Source organism: Loxodonta africana, chromosome 1, assembly GCF_030014295.1.
Source record: "Loxodonta africana isolate mLoxAfr1 chromosome 1, mLoxAfr1.hap2, whole genome shotgun sequence".
NCBI classification, from domain to species: domain Eukaryota; kingdom Metazoa; phylum Chordata; class Mammalia; order Proboscidea; family Elephantidae; genus Loxodonta; species Loxodonta africana.
Window position 1 is genome coordinate 204,442,669 of NC_087342.1, and position 18,607 is coordinate 204,461,275.

The following is an 18,607-nucleotide window of genomic DNA, read 5'->3' on the forward strand; positions in this document are numbered from 1 at the left end:
CCCACACATGGACACGTCAGGGGTCAGCGAAGAATTAGAGTGTAGTTTATATATAGATTTTGAGGCTCCTCTCTCTGTGGGTCCCTTATTTGGGGCATAACCCACTCAATTTCCGGGTACTCTGGAAGTCACAAATTGCATCCTCTGACTCCTCAGGCCAATCAGACCGTGATTTTCGTGTTTGAGTTCCATCTGTTCTGTACCCTGCAGACCAGGGAGTGCCCTAAAGGATAAGTCATTTAAATATGGATCTTACTCAATGTGGTGACCTTCATCCAAGTGTCAAAACCTCTTCAGTTTCTGGCTACTTTTAGTCACTTGTTGTCTTCAGGCTTTTTTTTTTTTTTTTAGTGTTTTCCCAAAGTTTATCATTGTTATCAGCAAAAGAATTAGTGTCATATAGAAGGTACTCCACCATTTCTAAAGGCCAATGTCTTGATGAGCAGAAATAAATGTTAAGGCAATCAAGTTTCACAACATCTTCTTTTATGGTTCATGTTATGGTTAAGCCTTGTCTAAGAAATCTTTTCCTATCCCAAAGTCATAAATACAGTTTGAATATTTTATTCTAGAAGTATTTTTTCTAAAGTAGCTTTTTTTTTTTTTTTCCATTTTTAGGTCTTTAGTTCACTTGGATTTTCTTTTTTGTGCTTGGTGTGAAACACGGATCTGATTTTATTTTACTTTTTCCAAGGAGATAAACAAATTTTCCCGGTACCACTACTGAATAATCCATCCTTTCCCCTCCGATTCATAAAGCCTACTCTGTCATAAATTTAGTCTCATAAATTTATGACAGAGTAGGCTGTTCCAGGCTCTCTCTTCTGTTCCAATGTTCTACTTGCCTGTGCCTACACCCATATTACGCTATCTGAATTGTTTCAGCTTTATATTATGTCTTGGTATCTGGTAGAGCAAGTCCTTCTACCTTGTTCTTCTCCAACATTGCTTTGCCTGTTTTTGACCTTTCATTCTTTCAAGTAAATTTTAGAATCAGTTTGTCAGACTACATGAAAAGCCCTGCTGGGGAGAATTAACATCTTTAAAATATCAAATCTTCTCATCCACAAACATGGTATATTTTCCCATTCATTCAGGTCTTCTGTAATGTCTGTCTATAAGTGTATACATTTTTCCACAAAACTATATTTAGTTACTAAATTGTATATTAAATATCAAACATTTTTTAATCATGTATTTTCTTAAATTATTATCTTTTCATCTAATTTATCCTAATTACTGTGCCCTATTATATGAACTGGGTCAAAATTATTTATTAAAGCTATAAAATCTAAAAAAAAAGAAAAAAAAATTTTTTTTATAAAATTCTAAGATTTGACTCATAAAAACAAAATCTAAAGGATAGTAACACTGCTTTAACATTCTTGTTTGAAAAAATGTTTTATGTTGTAGATTTATCAAGTATCTTACTAACATTATGTATACTTACCAATAGGCTCCATGGTCTCTACTTTCTGTGTCTGTGAAATTAGAGTCCAAAAACATATCTTTGTAGATTCGACCCACCAGGCAATACATATCTGAAGCAACTTGCCCTTCACTCTGCACAAGAGGAATCATAAGTTCAAGAGCTTTTGCTCTATCACCAGGAAGATTTCTCCTAAGATAGGGAGCAAAAACATATTTGTTTCAATAAAAAATTACAGAAGCAATAGGCCAATTATCTTTTTAAAACTTTAATATATTAATTCACATTAGTGACATTTGGCAGGATAAAAGCAACAACCAGATTTTGAAGGTCCTCTGTAAACTTGTCTTAAGCCTTTTTTTTTTTTTATCATATTGCATGTCTCCTGGGTCTAATGAGGATCTCTTTTTAGTTTGCAGTGCATTTAATCACTTTTGTGTCTGGCCTTTCTAGCCATGGGCTTATAACTCCCAACAAGGTGATTGTGTGATAGGGTAATTGTGGCCTACCAAGAGAATTGGTCAGTTTTGCCTAAACTGATAGCCAATTCCAGAGTTGAGAAGAGGAGCCCACCACCAAGGAAGGATAGACCCAGCAGCAGGAGACAGTGCATTGGGCTGCCCACCGAGAGAGAAAGCTGAGAGCCTTTAGGCAGAGACTGAGGGCCAGGGAGAGGCGTGCCTACAAGCACACCTGGGGAGAGGCTGTCCTGATGGAAGAACTGTATCCTGAGTGTTTCTAAGCCTGCACTCTGTTACTTCCCTAATAAACTCCACAGCTGTGAGTGTGATCTGTGAGTTCTGTGCAGCCATTGCAATGAATTATCGAACCCAGCAGAGAAGTAGAGAGTGCTGTACGAGGGATGGTTGGTGTCAGAATTAGTAAAGATGGCGGAGAGAGGAGGCTTATCTGGCCTCCACCAACAGCCTTGCTCTGTTGATCTTGGTTCCCCTTCCCCCTTGCTGAGTTGGAGGAGGTCAGACACTGCCCTCGTGCTGTTTTTACAGAGCTGCACTTCTATTAACAGTGGTAGAGTTGTACTCCCAACACAGGCTTCCCAATTTCCCTTGTAGCCTACATGCAAGTGGAGTAAAATTAGGGGTGCAGTCTGTGGCCCTATAGCGGAGCAGAATCATCTATTCCAAATGGGGACAAAAAACCTGACCACAGACTTCAATGGCTATGCGAAACACTGAGCAAACTAATTCACAGATAATAGGAACAAAGTTTAACCCAAGAGTTGCCTAATTTCTAAGTGCGACCAACTGATTATCTAAGGAAGCTGCTTTTTGTAGTCAATTTTTAAATAGCAAGTACGTGTAGATAGGAAACCCTGGTGGCATCGTGGTTAACGGTTCGGCTGCTAACCAAAAGGTCAGCAGTTTGTAACCACCAAGCACTCCTTGGAAACCCTATGGGGCACTTCTACTCTATCCTATAGGGTCACACTATGAGTCAGAATTGACTCCACGGCAACAATTTTTTGTTTGTTTGTTTGTTTATGTGTAGATAATTCTTAACGGCATATAAAAATGTTCTTAAGAGTTACTTTTTGAACCTTGAAAACATAAATGCTAAGTGAAAGAAGCCAGTCCCAAAAGACCACTTATAGTATGATTCCATGTATAGGAAATGCTCAGAATAGGTAAACCTATAGAGACACAAAGCAGATTAGTGGTTACCTAGGGCTGGAGGAGTTTGGGGGAAATGGGAGGGTGACTGCTAATGGGTATGGGATCTCTTTTGGAGGTGATAAAAACGTTCTAAAATTGATTGTATTAATGGTCACACAACTCTGCATATACTAAAAACCATTGAATTGCATACTTTAAATGAGTGAATTGTATAGTATTTCAATACAGTGTTATAAAAAAAGAAGTTATTTATATTTTCAACTACTACTTTCTTTCTGTTCATGAAATTCCTTTTTACCCATAGCACTAAATGTCTTGAGTTTAGAATAAGGCTTCATACAAATATGTTTATCATATTTCCAGAAAGGCTCTTATCGACTCACACTTTTTACTTCAAGATATAACGTATCTCATTTCACCTTTTAGAAATGACTGATTTGAAAACCAGTCAGAACAGGTAACCTCTGGAGGTCTCATCTAACTCTACAAACTCTAAAGATAAAAGATGTTTAATAAGTAGTAACATAAAATAACTTTTGTTATACATTTATTGATAAAGGTTAGTAAGTTCTACAGTTTGGGTGGATAAAGGAAAGAATCAATCTCTGGTTGAGTAGCATGCTGTTTTCTTTCTGGATTGAGGCTGTAGAGCTTGGTAATAAAGAGCAGAGACTTCTGTATTACATGGAACTGGCCTTGAGGCATGTTTTGTGACGTGTTAACTATGAGCCTTGAAGAACAGTTACACAATTTTTCCGAGCTTCAGTTTCTTCATTCGTAAAATAACAATCAGCAAGCCTTACCTGACACATGGAAATGTCACGTGATGTCCCTTCCTTTCTCTTTTTTTAAATCATTCTCTCCAGTAGTGGTAATTACATATATACTGTATTTTTCACAAATAATATGTCCACGTAAATTACATGCCCACACATATAACAGGCCTCATAGCTCGCTCATGAAAATAGCGAGATGAGGTTATTCAGTTGGCAAAAAAAATGTGTAACACACGTGCTATTCACATAAAAATATGGTAGCCAACTCGCCACCACAGGAGAGAACAGCAGCACAGCTAACTCGGCTTTGGACAGTTCCCTGCTCTAGGCCCCTCCCACGACCAAAGTATGGCTGACCCATTATGGTGGCTCTAGGCAGAAGGCACAGAGGCAGGACTAGAGGAAAGAAGGAAGCAGGCAGTGCCATTCTCATCCTAGAAGATTCATGGGTTCATAATCTAAAATGTGGCCAATAGAGTTTAATTATAATTAAGTGTGCCTTGAGCAGTACCATGGAAAATATTCTCTGGTTAGGAATCTGTTCACCTAGACATAACTACCCTTCCTCTACTTCAGTGAATTTTTGTGTGAAGAATCATTTAGCATTGAGTATATTCACTTAAAGATAATTTCATAGTCTTATGATTTAAAAGTGTTAAAATATATAAATGGCAAGTAAAAGCTTTGACAGAAAAGGAAAAGAATTTTAAGAATTTAAAAATAAAAATAGTGAGTATTTTTTTTACTGACAAAAAAATGAGAATGCATATTACTTATATTTTAAACGGTTTAGGTAGATAAGTTAATATTACATTCTAATAATGAGTGGTTGTAATGCTTCAGTAAAAACATACCCTATAAAGAATCCACAGTGAGAACATTTTGATTAAAGATTCCATAGAAGAATCCTGATCAAAAGGGAGGAAAACACAGAATAGAATCTCAAATTCTCATGGACTCTAGAATTTCTGGAGCCATGGAAGGTAGATGAACCCCTGAAACTACTGCCCTCAGATAATCTTTAGATTTTAAACCAAAATATCCCTGAGGTCATATTAAAACTAAACAGTTTAGCTTAACTAGTGAAAAATGTCTCCCTTGAGCGTTATGCTATTTTAAGAACTATCTATGTGGGATCAAATTGACAACAGCAACTTGAAGGGTTAGACGGAAACCTTAGAGGGCTATGAGTTTAGGGAGGAATAACTCAGAAAAGCAGGGTGAGAAAGGTTGCACAACTCAAAGTATGTAATCAACGTCACTAAATTGTACATGCAGAAACTCTTGGTATATTTTTTGCTGTGTATATTTTCAACAACAAGAAAATAAATAAAATTTATAAAAATAATTTCAAAAAAAAGAATCTGCAGTTAAAGAAGATGTTAGTGCATCACGGAAGGGAATTTTTTCTTCTTACCTATTCAGTGCAAATGCGTAATGAAACTTCACATGATGATGGGAGGCCAAATCAAAGGTTGGCAGCTTTTCTAATGTTTCTACCAGCTTCACAATAGAGTCATAATCCTTTCAAACAAGAGGAGAATAATATAGAATTAAACCTTAGGAGAAAGTTTTGACAATGAAATGCCTTTTGACAACCAGATATTTACTAAATCTGAGAAGGAAATTTAAAAAAGAAACTAGAACCCACGGAACTCTGAAGAGCCCAGAACGCAGAACTGTTTTTTTTCCCCTTATAAAGAGCTTGGAATATATGTGTGTGTGTGTGTGTGTGTACTTATATATATGCATAAACGTGCACATATGGGGGCAGTGGTGGTTCACTTGTAGAATTCTCACCTTCCATGTTGGATACCCAAGTTCAATACTTGGTCAGTGCACCTTATGCGAAGCCACCACCCATCTGTCAGTGGAGCTTTCAGACTAAGATGGACTAGGAAGAAAGGCTTGTCAATCTGCTTCTGGAAATCATCCAATGAAAGCATTATGGATCACAAAGATCCGATCCGCAACCAATCATGGGGATGGCAAAGGAATGGGTGGCATGTCATTTTGTTGTACATGTGGATGCCATATGTTGGGGCCACTGGACAGCAGCTAACAACAACAACATGTAGGTGTGTGTGTGTGTGTGTGTTTATGTGTGGTTACCACATCTGACAAAATATAGAGCTACCACATCTGGGGCAAAAAAGAAAAAACTAGCATGATAACGCTATGCTATTGAAGTCTTAGGAGCCCTGGCGATGCAGTGATTAAAGCGATCGACTGCTAACTGAAAGGTCAGCGGTTCGAAACCACCAGTGGCTCTGCAGGAGAAAGATGTGGCAGTCTCCTCCCATAGAGATTCACAGCCTCAGAAACCCTATGGGGTTGCTATGAGTCAGAACTGATTCGACGGCAGTGGGTTGGTTTTTGGTGGTTTTTTTAAGTATAGGCAGTTTACTTATCCCCATGGAGTCAAATTCTTGGTATCTAAAAAAAAAAAAAAATTTTTTTTTTTTTAATATTCTATTAATTACTTTCAGGAAAACAATTTCCATTAATTTCAAGGACATGGAATAACTGATTGAACTTCTGTTATAGGTAACAAAACTGCTTCATTTCAACATGAGACCTGACTTAAGCTACTCTGGCCATGGATCCTGAGTGCCACAGGTCTGCATGCTGTGAAGCTCTCTCGCCCACGTGAAGCTTTCCACAGACCTGAGGGGTTGAACATGGGAAAAAGAAACCAGAAGCCACTTAAACGTTACTGAAGGACCCTAATAAGTAAATCAGAGAGATTTTATTTCCCTTATCACATTTTAAAAACATTAAGACATGTCAAAGAAAATGATATAACATGAAATGATAAAACATTTCAGTGTCTTATATATTCTAAAAGTTTATAAATAAGCAATTGCATATTTATTGCTTCTGGCTAGTTAGATCCAGCACTATCAATTTCAAGAAACACATTTTCAAGGAGTAAAAGATACGTCCAACAAGCTTTAAAAATTTCTGCTATTTGCCAAAGCAAAACTTTCATTACCTGACTGACAGGTGTGCCTGAGGCTAACAGACTGTCCACAGGGCAGCTATGCTTGCAGCTTTTTCTTTTTATTCTTTTGGAGAGAAGGGTCAGACCTTTACCACACAAGGCTTTCGTAATCACTGATGATTAACTCGTGTAAGTCTTTTTCATCCATCTTAAAATCAAGGGATAGTAAGCTAAAAACCAATTGCCATCGAGTCGATTCTGACTCATAGTGACTCTACAGGACAGAGAAGAACTGCTCTACAGCCTTTCCAAGGATCAGCTGGTGGATTCGAACTGCTGACCTTTTGGTTAGCAGCCAAGTTCTTAACCGCTGAGCCACCAGGGCTCTGGATGAAAAGCTGGGAGAGTCAATTAAAAAAAAATCATGTGTAGAAATGCCAATTGCTTATGAGCTGATAGAAAGTTTTGAAGTCAACACTCTCATATTCCTCCAACATGTTATATGACGACCTTACTCTAAGCGTCTTCTCACCTGGATGTCTCTGTAGGAAAGTAAGAGATTTATCACAATATCTGCCGTCAAGACTTCAATATTGTCTACTCGCTGCCGAATTCTTGCCAACTCAGCTGCCAATTCTTTACCAGTGTACAAATTACGAGCTTTCCTGATATCATTGAGGATAGATTCCCGGAAATACTGGCTGGTGAGAAAATACATGTTTCAAAGAGTTAACACTTGCTTCTAGTTAGGAAGGGTCTCAATAAAAACCAATAATTTTATAAGAAAACCAATGACACAATTAGTGGCTTTTAATTCACTAAGCTACACAGAATGAGTATTTGGCATTATTAAGAAATTTGGGAGTACGTGTATTTCTTTTAATACCCTTTCTTATTTCAGAAAAAATTAAAGTTGGAGATACTCCATATTAATAAATTTACCAAGGAACTGCAACTTATCCCTTAAAATGCCAAAACTTTGTTTCTCATTGTACTGTTTTCAGTAGAAATCATTTTAAATAAATTAGAGGGGCCCATGCTTTGAACACAATACAACCTTTACTTTGTGCCTCAGCATCATCATTTATTAATATAAGTGACATAATATATTATAACTAAAATATAATAATGCCTTTGGCAATATTTGCAGAGTCGTTGCGCTTACATTAAAAGTCCTGGATAGTTATCCTAATGATGTTTCTGTACCTGCTTTGAATACACTTCAGCTCTACCAATACTGTAAAGCAGTTAACATAGTTACGTATTTTTTTTTTTATTATTATTCGGCTGCTACCAATTTGCTCTCCTGCGAGTAAATAAAATGATGTAACATGCGAACTACACGGCATCTATTTTACCCACTTAAGAAAAAGTATTATGCATTTTTTTTTTTTCCCCTGATTCTTAGCCATGTACTGGATATCTAAGTATATCTGATAAAACATCCAAATGTGAAGAGAATAACACTTCATTACTATCCTTAGAAGCAAGGATAGTGAGACTTTGACTTGCTCACTTTGGACAAATAAGGAAAGCTCAGTCACTAGAAAAGGACATAATGTTTGGTAAAGTACAGGGTCAAAGGAATTGAGAGAAACCCTCAGTGAGGTGGACTAACACAACAGCCACAACGCGAGACTCAAACATGCCAACGATCATGAAGATGGCACAGGACAGGGCAATGTTTCGTTCCATTATGCATAAGGTCACCATGAGTTAAAGCCAATTCGATGGCAACTAACAACAACAAATTATCACCAAATGACATTAGTAAACTTTACCTAGAACTTGCTTGTGCCACCTTCAAGAGTTGAATAAAACGATCCACAAGAGGTAAGCAGATGGGTCCAAGAAGCAGCTCGAAATTTGGTTGCATCAACTCCGTCAACCCCTTCATGAAGCTGCTGTCACAGCAGTAGACCTTGTTATGTGGCGTTATCATGTAAGGAACAAACGTGTAGTTCCCAGTGCACATCTGTGGAGAGAAGCAGCACCAGAAGATGGTGAGCAAGCTTCCAGGCTGATGTAATCCCATGTCTTACAGCACCAGCTCATTCTAAATAGCATTTCTGCATGCAAAGGAAAACAGAATAATCTCATTTCTTATTTAGGACCTATGAAAATGGAAATTTCCCCTAATTTCTTTAACTGTCCACTTCAAATAATTATGACTTTTAGATGAAACATAAAAGCATGGAACAGTTTCCACCAATCAATTAAATATTTATCCACCATCTGTCTTACTTATCTCGTGTGGCTATAACAGAGGTACCACAAATGGGCAGCTTTAACGAACAAAAATTTAGCTTCTCACAGTTTAGGACACTAGAAGTATGAATTCAGGGTGCCAGCTCTAGGGAGGGCTTTCTCTCTCTGCCAGCTCTGGGGGAAGGTCCTTGTCTCTTCTGAGCTCCTGCTCCTGGGCAATCTTCATGTACTTGGCATCTCTCTTCTCCCACCTCTCTTCGCTAGCTTGCATTTAGTTTCTTTTATATTTCAAGAGAAAGTCTCAAGATATACCCTGTACTAATCCTGCCTCATTAATGTAAAAAGACAACCCATTCCCAAAAGGGATTATAACCACGGGGATAGAGGTTAGGATTTATGACACAAATTTTGGGGGGACACAATTCAATCTATAACACTATCTTTCATGATTCATGCAGTAGGAAAAACAAAGTAGTTTACGACACAGTTTTTGGTCTTAGGGGAACTTGATATTCAGTCAGAGAGACACAGCATACATAAATGAGAAAATAATAAGAGCTAACATTTATTAAGCAATTCCCACATGACAAGCAATATTGTGGGTGACATCAGAACAAAGCTGCTCCCTCCAGGCTGCTCTAGCTCAGTCAATGGCTCCACTCATCTCCAATTACTAAAACCAGGGACTCAGAAGTTATCCTTGGCACTTCCATTAGCTGGATCTCCCATATTCAAAGAAAGTCCTGTCTATTCTACCTACAAAATATATTTGTCCATTTCCTCCATCTTCTGTGCCAGCACTTTAATCCATGTCACCAACATACCTGGCCTGAACTATTGTAATTGGCTTTTAACTGGTTCCATGCTCCCACTTTTGCCTTCCAATCCAAAGTAATCTTTTAACAGCCCACATCAGATCACTTCCCTCAGCTGCTTAAATCCCCATCACTTACTCTGGGGTAAAGACAAATCACCTCAATGTAGTATATGAGGACCTGAATGATCCAACCCTGCATCTCTCTCTAACCTCATGCCACACCCTCGCTCATTACAATCTAGGCATGTTGACTTTCTATCAGCTCCTAGAAGATGCCAAGTGAGGGCACCTAATGCAAATAAAAGCAAAGCTGGGAAGAGGAATGGGGAGATTGGAGTGGACACCCCTGAGTAAGCAAGTCTAACTGGAACTTAGGGCTCAAGGAAAGGAATTGAATGCAAAGCTAAAGATTTTAAACTATATATTCTGGTCCACAAGGAATCATGGCAGGATTGGAAGCAGGAAAAAAAGCACCATCAAATCTATGCAATTTGACCATCTACACAGATAACAAGATGGACTGAAAGACAGAGAAACACAATTTGAGGAAATTAGGTAGGCAGTCACAAAGCAGGACCAGATGGGCAGCAGTGGTAATTCAGATACATGCACTCAATATTAAAAAGAAAGAACCAACAGGGCCTGGTAACTGGCTATAATATACCTGGAAAAGAATGCTATCATTAATAGAAAGCAAGAATTCAGAACCTGTTGGGTGAGTAGGCTAGAATGTCTACTTTTAGTAAGGTTGGGATTTAAGGGAAGCAGGATGCCTAAGTGAAAAAGTCCAAAAGAAAGCTGGAAATACGTGATTGGAATGTAAAAGAGATTCAAGTAAAAAAACACAGACCTGGGAATTATCTGACATGGTTGAAACTAAGGGAACGGAAGAGAACTCTGAGAGGGAAGTAGCAAGAAAGAAAACAGCAGAGGCCTGAGAACTAGAATGTGATATGTGAAAAACCCTGTTTATCATTGTTTAGGGAGTTCCTGGGTGGTGCGGTTAACGTGCTTGGCTACTAACTGACAGGTTGGTTATTCCAGTCTACCCAGAAGTACCTTGAAAGAAAGGCCTAGTGATTTACTTCTGAAATATCAGCCACTGAAAACCCTATGGAGCACAGCTCTACCCTGACACGCATTGAGTCACCATGAATCAGCATGGACTTAATAGCAACTGAAAAAAAAGAAAAAATAGGGAGTGCAAGGAGTCCAAGTTATTGGTCTCCAGCCATATCAGCACTATGGAGAACAATACATAACTCCTCTTACCCTTAGAACTACTAATAAGAGCAAATATTTGTTCACTACCTGCATGTGCCAAGGACTGGTCCCAAGTGCACAACGACTCACGGAGGAAGGTGCTATTATCTCCACTTTCCAGGTAAGGAAACAGGTGAGGCATAGAGAGGTCATGCAGCTGGTCTGTAATGTGTTTGAGACTCAAGTCCAGGAACTCCCTTTCTAGATGGCATGCCATTACCTTCAGGAGCCTTCCCAGGCTGGCTCACCTGCTCTCTAACCCCGTGCTTCAGGTCACCTTCCCCCATAACCCTACATCAGCCAAGTTCACTGCCTCATAGAAAACAGACCAAACCAAAACCAAACCCATTGCCATCAAGTCGATTCCGACTCATAGCGACCATATAGGACAGAGTGGAACTGCCCCAAAGAGTTTCCATGGAGCGCCTGGTAGACTTGAACTGCCGACCTTCTGGTTAGCTAGCACTTAACCACAATGCCACCAGGGTTTCCAGAAAATAGACAAGCAGTGCCGAAAGCCCTTACGGGCAGACTTACTTACGAACGTCTTATACGCTGAGGCATTTGTTGTATGTCAGTTAGTGAACAGAAACAGGTGCTGACTTCCAGTTAAAAGTATGAGAAGAACCTCAAGAGCTTGAGATTTGATTTTTAAATCAAGTACATTAAATTGTTACCTTCTCCAAATACTCTTTCATGGAATAGTAACTGGAAGACTAGTCAGGAAGAGGGAAAATGAATATGTTCTCCTTCTAAAATGTTACCAAGATCCTATACCACGTGCATCCAATTTAATCTTTCTACCCAAGCCACGGTCTAAGCAGAAAGAAAGGTTGCTTTCCAAAGCTTCTAGAGATTAAATGGTGAGTGGGTTATAAGAGACAGATATAGAATCAAATGTTCCTGTTTTAGATAAGGGCTGTAGCTCAAAATTATAAACGAAAATATTCTGAATCTTCTAAGTCACAAAATTGGAATAGATGAAAAGCCAATAAAGTAGAAAAGTGCTATTCAAGTGTTAGGATATTCTGCTGCTGCTGCTGCTGCTGCTGCTGGATAAAGCTGTGTATCCTCAGAGGCCTTAATACCATGTGTATTGCATTTTTTAAGACATGAAATATAACACATTATAACCGAAATACTGGGCATTGGGGAATAATGCAGCTGTATAAAACTAATTCTGGGAGAAAATGACTAGCAGATGTCTGGGTGTGTGTTAAGCAGTGAGGGGGTAAAGGGAAAAAAAGAGTTATGCAAAAAAACAGAGAAAACAACAGAGTCTTCTTCAAATCCTATGGTATAAGGTCTCAGAATCCTTGTTGAAAATATCCAAGTTTTCGTAAGTTCCTGGCCTCACTGCACTTGTAGGAGTCTCTACCCTCTGTTCCTGAGGCAACGGATTTTTTTTTTTCCCCAATTTCCAATTATTACCAGTTGCTGTCAAGTTGATTCTGACTCATGGTGACACTGGATGTGTCAGAGTAGAACTGTGTTACATAGGGTTTTCGATGGCTGATTTTTTGGAAATAGATCACCAGGCCCATCTTCTGAGGAGCCTCTGGGTGGACTCGAACCTCCAAACTTTTGTTTAGCAGCTAAGCACATTAACCATTTGCACCACCCAGGGACTCTAATTATTATATCAGAAAAGAAGGGGAGGGTGATAAGCTGCAGGAGATACGTGGATACAGCTAGGCCCAAGCTAAAAAAACAGAGACCAGCACCTAGTGAGGAGAAAACGTGAAGGTTGGTTGTGGCAGTGTTGTGTTTTTTAAAATAGACACCAACTGCTGAAAAAAACACTTTTTCAAAATGAAGAAAACTAACAATACGGGAGAATTCCTGTGGCGCAATGGCTAAGCACTTGGCTGCTAACTGAAAGGTCAGCAGTTCTAACCCATCAGCCACTCTGTGGGAGAGAAGACCTGGCAATCTGCTCCCATAAAGATTAAAAACCAGCCTAGAAAACCATACGGAGCAGTTCTACTGTGTCATACAGGGTCTCTATGAGTCGGAATCCATTCAACGTCACCTAACAACAACGACAGGAATAATATGGGAACATTTATCTCCCAAGTTGACCAGCACATAACTTAGAAATGTTATTAAGGCAAGCTTTCCATTTGCACAGTACTACTGAACCCAGAGTTTGAAATAACTTAAACAAAACTCCAAAGCAATTAGAAACAATCACCACGTGATCAACGGCAGACACCTCAGGTACAACAACTACCTTTTATTAATAAGGTAGTAATTTTAAAATATTTAAATATGCTTCTTGAAAGAAAAAGGCCATATCTCCTTAAATTTCAAAACAACAAGCCATGGTCATAAAATAACAAAACAGATCTCTCTGGCCCATGCTTGTTACAGAAACCCTTAGTTCAAAAATCATCTAATTATCTTCACTATTAAAAATAATAATAATAATGCTGAGTCTATTTTCCAATTTATAAAAGCTACATAAAAGTGAATTAAGTGTGAGTGAATCTTAGGTGAAGGGAAGGACAACACACAATACAGGAGATATAAGCACAACTGGACTAAGCCAAAAGCTAAGAAGTTTCCTGAATACGACCAAACACTTCAAGGGACAGAGTAGCAGGGGCAGCGGTCTGGGGATCGTGGATTCGGGGGACATCTAGGTCAACTGGCATAACAAAGTTTATTAAGAAAATATTCTGCATCCCACTTTGGTGAGTGACATCTGGGGTCTTAAAAGCTAGCGAGTGGCCACCTAAGAGGCATCAATTGATCCCAACCCATCTGGAGCAAAAGATGATGAAGAGCACCAAAGACACAAGGAAAACATTAGCCCAAGAGACAAAAAGGGCCACATAAACCAGAGACTCCAACAGCCTGGGACCAGAAAAACTAGATGGTGCCTGCTTACCATCAATGACCACCCTGACAGGGAACACAACAGAGTCCCTGACTGAGCAGGAGAAAAGTGGGATGCAGAACTCAAATTCACATAAAAAGATCAGACTTAATGGTCTGACTGAGACTAGAAGAATCCCAGAAGTCATGGCCCCTGGACTCTCTATTAACCCAGAACTAAAGACATCCCCAAAGCCAACTCTTCAGACAAAGATTAGACTGGACTATAAGCCATAAAATGATAGAATATGGTTCTTAGTTCAAGCAGATTCATGAGACTAAATGGGCAGCTCCTGTCTGGAGGTAAGATGAGAAGGCAGAAAGGGATAGGAGCTGGCTGAATGGACACGGGAAATCCGAGGTAGAAAGGAGGAGTGTGCTGTCACATTATAGGGATAGCAAGTAGGGTCACATAACAATGTGTGTATAAATTTTTGTATGAGAAACTAACTTGAGCTGTAAACTTTCACCTAAAACACAATTGAGAAAAAAATGTGTGTGTGGAAAATGAATCAAGTTTCTGGGGCGACATGCTCCCAGCTTTCCAGTATATTTAAATATATGCTCAAAATATTCAGCTTTTTATAAGGACACTTGGCACCCAAAACATAAGAGTTTTCTTAGCTCAGAGGCCACTGTGCAGTATCAACCTCCTTCCCCATACATCAAAACCATCGCTGGGCATGACTGGCTCCATCTCGTAACTCAGGTCTCAGGTAAATACTACCAGTACCAGTTGCTCTCAAGCTGATTCTGATTCATGGCAACCCCATGTTGTGTCAGAGTAGGGCTGTGCTCCATAGGGTTTTCAATGGCTGATTTTTCAGAAGTAGATCACCAGGCCTTTCTTCCAAGGTATCTCTCAGTGAATTTCAACCTCCATCCTTTGTTAGCAGCCCAGTGTGTTAATCATTTGTACTACCCAGGTAAATGCTAACTCCTCTGAAAGATCTTCCATGACTACCTGGTATAATGGCCATTCGTGCTGTAGCACATTGTCCTATGTTAGTTCTTTTATTTGTCTATTGACCTTCTCAACTAGAATGTGGCACTTCTTCTCATTTGTTGACTCATGGAACAAATATAAATATGGTTGTTTCCAATTTCAACTTCCACATCAAACTGAATTAGGCATCCCTAGTGGCACCAAGCCCAAAGCCTGGCATAGAGGACACATTCAATTAACATTTGCTTAATAAAATTTGTTACCCTGAAATGAAGCATGAAGCAATAATTGCTCATTTCCTGTTGAGATGTGAAGGATAAGTGTTTATAATGGCTACATTATTTATGCTGCAATGCGTTGCTGCTCTGTTGAAATCTTAAGCAGAAATGTTTTAATTTTGGACCCAAGGAAAACTACCCATTGTATTTTTAATCTCATCATCCTAAATTGAACCATGTACAGATCTTCACTTAGTATATTACTTCCACTCTAAAAGTGGGAGATAAACGTTCTTTAAGGTTTTAAAATGCTGGCTTACTTCCTAAAATGAAAACTAAAACCATTGGTCTAACAAGGCTGTATCCATTGTATATTAATATTTTTCTTCATTCAGCATTTAAAAAATTTATTTTTATCTCTTACTTCTTACCTTCTGTTTTAATTCTCAAAGGCCAATAGATAGGGTCTTAAATTCACATCTCTCTCGCTCCCTCTTTCTCTATACGTATCTATACATATGCATACATACATATCCATGTATAGACACATATGCATATGTGTATGTGTGTTGTGTATACTGCTTTTGTGTCACTTATAATTCAACAACATTGGATACAGTATGGATTTTTTTCCAAAACATTATTATATATATAAATAAAACAGGCATTAGTGTTTATTATTATAAATAAGTCACACGAAAACAGAATATTTGGATAAAATAACCACATTTATATTAAAATGTCAGAAACTCTAAACAGGAATAACAAAGATATCAAAGAAATAATAATTTGTGAAGATGAAAAAATGTCAGAGATTAGTTGATAGAAAAGGACAGATAAAAAAATTCTGGGAAGTTTCAGCAAAATACTCACAGTATTCTTCTGGCAAATGATTTCCTGAAAAAATAGAAGAAAAAAACAGTAAGGCCAAAGTTAACACAACGCCAATCAATTATATAATTTAATCAATCTATTCTATGTGGGAAAATTTTTATTAACAACTGTATTAGCAATTAGAAATTTCAGAGAGTACGGAATAGGTTCCTGCATATGAAAAGTTTACAATTTGACAGGAAAATATAAAAGTACTGTCTGTGGTTTAAGGAAAAGAGCATAAACATGTAAAATCCCAAAACTGAAAAATTTAAGAATCATTTCCGCCAAATATTTATGCTGCAGAATTATCTGATCAGCCATGATATCTTTGGAAAAAGGTTAAAGTGAGTTTTATTTCTCTAAGCACAACCTCAATCATACCCTGGGAGGGGAATAAGCAGCCTGCTATATTCTACACGGCTAGAAATGAAAGGTAATGGCCACTTATCAGAGTGGGTAAATCCACACTTAGGTCATAAGGGCATCTGGCAAAAAATAGTCATTAGTAGTTTCCAAGGAATACATGGTAAGATTCGAACTGCCGGCCTTTTGATTAGCAGCCGCAGCTCTTAACCACTACACCGCCAGGGTTTCCTGTGCAATAGCAGAATGAGATGAATACAGGGCTGGCTATGAGGGCAATGTCTCTATCTTCTAGATTGTGAGGAGTAAATGAGACCATGTAAATAATGTAGCCATTTTGTCTGGCATGTAGAGGAAAAAAAAAAAAGATCATTGTCTTCGAGTCACCCCCAACTCATGACGACCCTATGTGTGTCAGAGCAGAAGTTTGCTCCACTGGGCTTTCAATGACTGATTTTTAAGAAGCAGGTAATCAGGCCTTTCTTCTGAAGCAACTCTAGGTGAACTGGAACCTCCAACCTTTTGATTAGCAGCCCAGTACATTAACTGTTTGCACCACCCTCCAGCACAAAGAAAACCCTCAGTAAGAGGTAGCTGTCAGTACTATTGCTCCTAGAGGTTAAAATGAAAAGAGGCCTGGGGAAGACAAACTAGAAAAGCTAGTGGTATAAGGGCCTCGCTGAGGTTGGGGAATCATGATTTAGAAAAGACAAAACGGGCCAGCATATCAGAACAGATGGCATATATGTTGTCATGGAAACAGGGAATGGCAGGCATTTGTGGAGTCTCAAGGGTTGGTCCATCTGGCTAAGGAGAGGGCTGGACCTGGTAAGGTAAGAGAGTAGTGATGTAAGGCCTAGCTGACTGGAGTCCTCCTTCAGCCAGGACTCGGACTCGACATTAACAGAAGGAGCAAAGGGAAATCAGTCAGGGGTTTGGCTTAGAGCAGTAATCTAAGTGTTGAACGTTTAACGATAACAGATGAATAAACAAAATTTTATGGAGGAAAGAATTGCGCTGGGTAATTTTGAGAGCCATCTAAAATACTAAACAATATCCATCAAGACCTGCCAACCTTGTTGAAAAAAGGACATGTACACATTTGAAAAGAAACACTATCAGGCTGGGTACACACCTATGTATGCACACATGGCAAAAGCTGAAGGAGTGATACTGACAGCAGGGGCTACGGTTTCTCAGAGAAAGGAAATGTTACTATAGATGAGGACGCCTAGGAAGGTGGAACTCAAGATGAGCACTGGGGGGACAGACAGGACTTCCAAAGGTAAAGCCAGAAAATCAGTATTCCCACTGGAAAACTAGGAAAAGCAAAGGCCCATTTAGGGAACAGTAGACATTATCATTGGGGCTAAAGATGACAGGCCATTTGAGGACGTACAGAAGAGAAGATTAAGGTAGTATTTAATTTGTACTAAATTCACTGAAGGAAATAAAAAGAAGGAACTGCTATATTTATAGCTATATAACTGCTGTGCTTCATATCACATCATGGAAACTTCTCATATAAAGTACCTATACAGGAAAGATAAAATCAATATAAATTGCAGGGCATTACCCCACTACAACTTGACACTTGTCTGAACTTGACACTTGTCTGAAGTCTTCAGGGAGCTTTTGGTCAATACAAATCTAAAATTTTATTTAAATTTTAGAATTTGCATTTCTAACAAGTTCCTGGGTGGTATTAATGCTGCTGGTTAGGGACCAATTCTAAGAATCTCTAGTAAAGCAGTGGTTCTCAAAATTTATTATATGTAAGAATCACCTGGGGATCTTGTTAAAACATAGATTCTGATTCAGTATATCTGGGGTTGAAATGCAAATTCTTAGCAGGGGTTTGAGCCAGAACATACTGATTCCGAAGCTCTGAGAGAAAGGAGCAGGCTGTGAGTTCCTGGCCAGGGAAAGACCTTCTGGGTCTTCCCTACTGGTCCTTTTTCTGGCCCAATGGCACTTGATAGGTCTTCTGTTAAAGTTGGAAAAAAGAAGTATTTCCTCTACTCCCTAGCTCCATCCTCTTAATTTCAATGCTGCAAAACTAAACAAGGAAATACCGTATGGGCTGTTGTGAACATCCTGGGCCTGCGGGAGAAGGTGGGACACTCTTACCCAACATCCTGAAGCCATTTCTGCGTGTTGCTAAATAAAGCTGAGGGGCTCCTGAAGAGCGATCCAACCGAGTATCACAGCACCAGCCCGGCTTTAATGATATCAGACTAAATACATTTGTGT

The 18,607-nt window shown here is 38.9% G+C and overlaps 1 protein-coding gene across 4 annotated transcripts in view; it reads right to left on the minus strand.

Annotated features, from left to right (window-relative positions):
- MAP3K5 (mitogen-activated protein kinase kinase kinase 5) overlaps positions 1 to 18,607 on the minus strand; it is a 237,533-nt gene that overhangs the window by 126,231 nt on the left and 92,695 nt on the right. For all 4 annotated transcript variants that reach the window (XM_064291248.1, XM_003404038.4, XM_023555048.2 and 1 more), the window contains exons 3-7: positions 15,989 to 16,012; positions 8,565 to 8,758; positions 7,316 to 7,484; positions 5,257 to 5,363; positions 1,451 to 1,621 (exon numbers count right to left, since the gene is read on the minus strand). In XM_064291248.1, the coding sequence (XP_064147318.1) occupies positions 1,451 to 1,621; positions 5,257 to 5,363; positions 7,316 to 7,484; positions 8,565 to 8,758; positions 15,989 to 16,012 (665 nt within the window). The remainder of the gene's footprint in view (positions 1 to 1,450; positions 1,622 to 5,256; positions 5,364 to 7,315; positions 7,485 to 8,564; positions 8,759 to 15,988; positions 16,013 to 18,607) is intronic.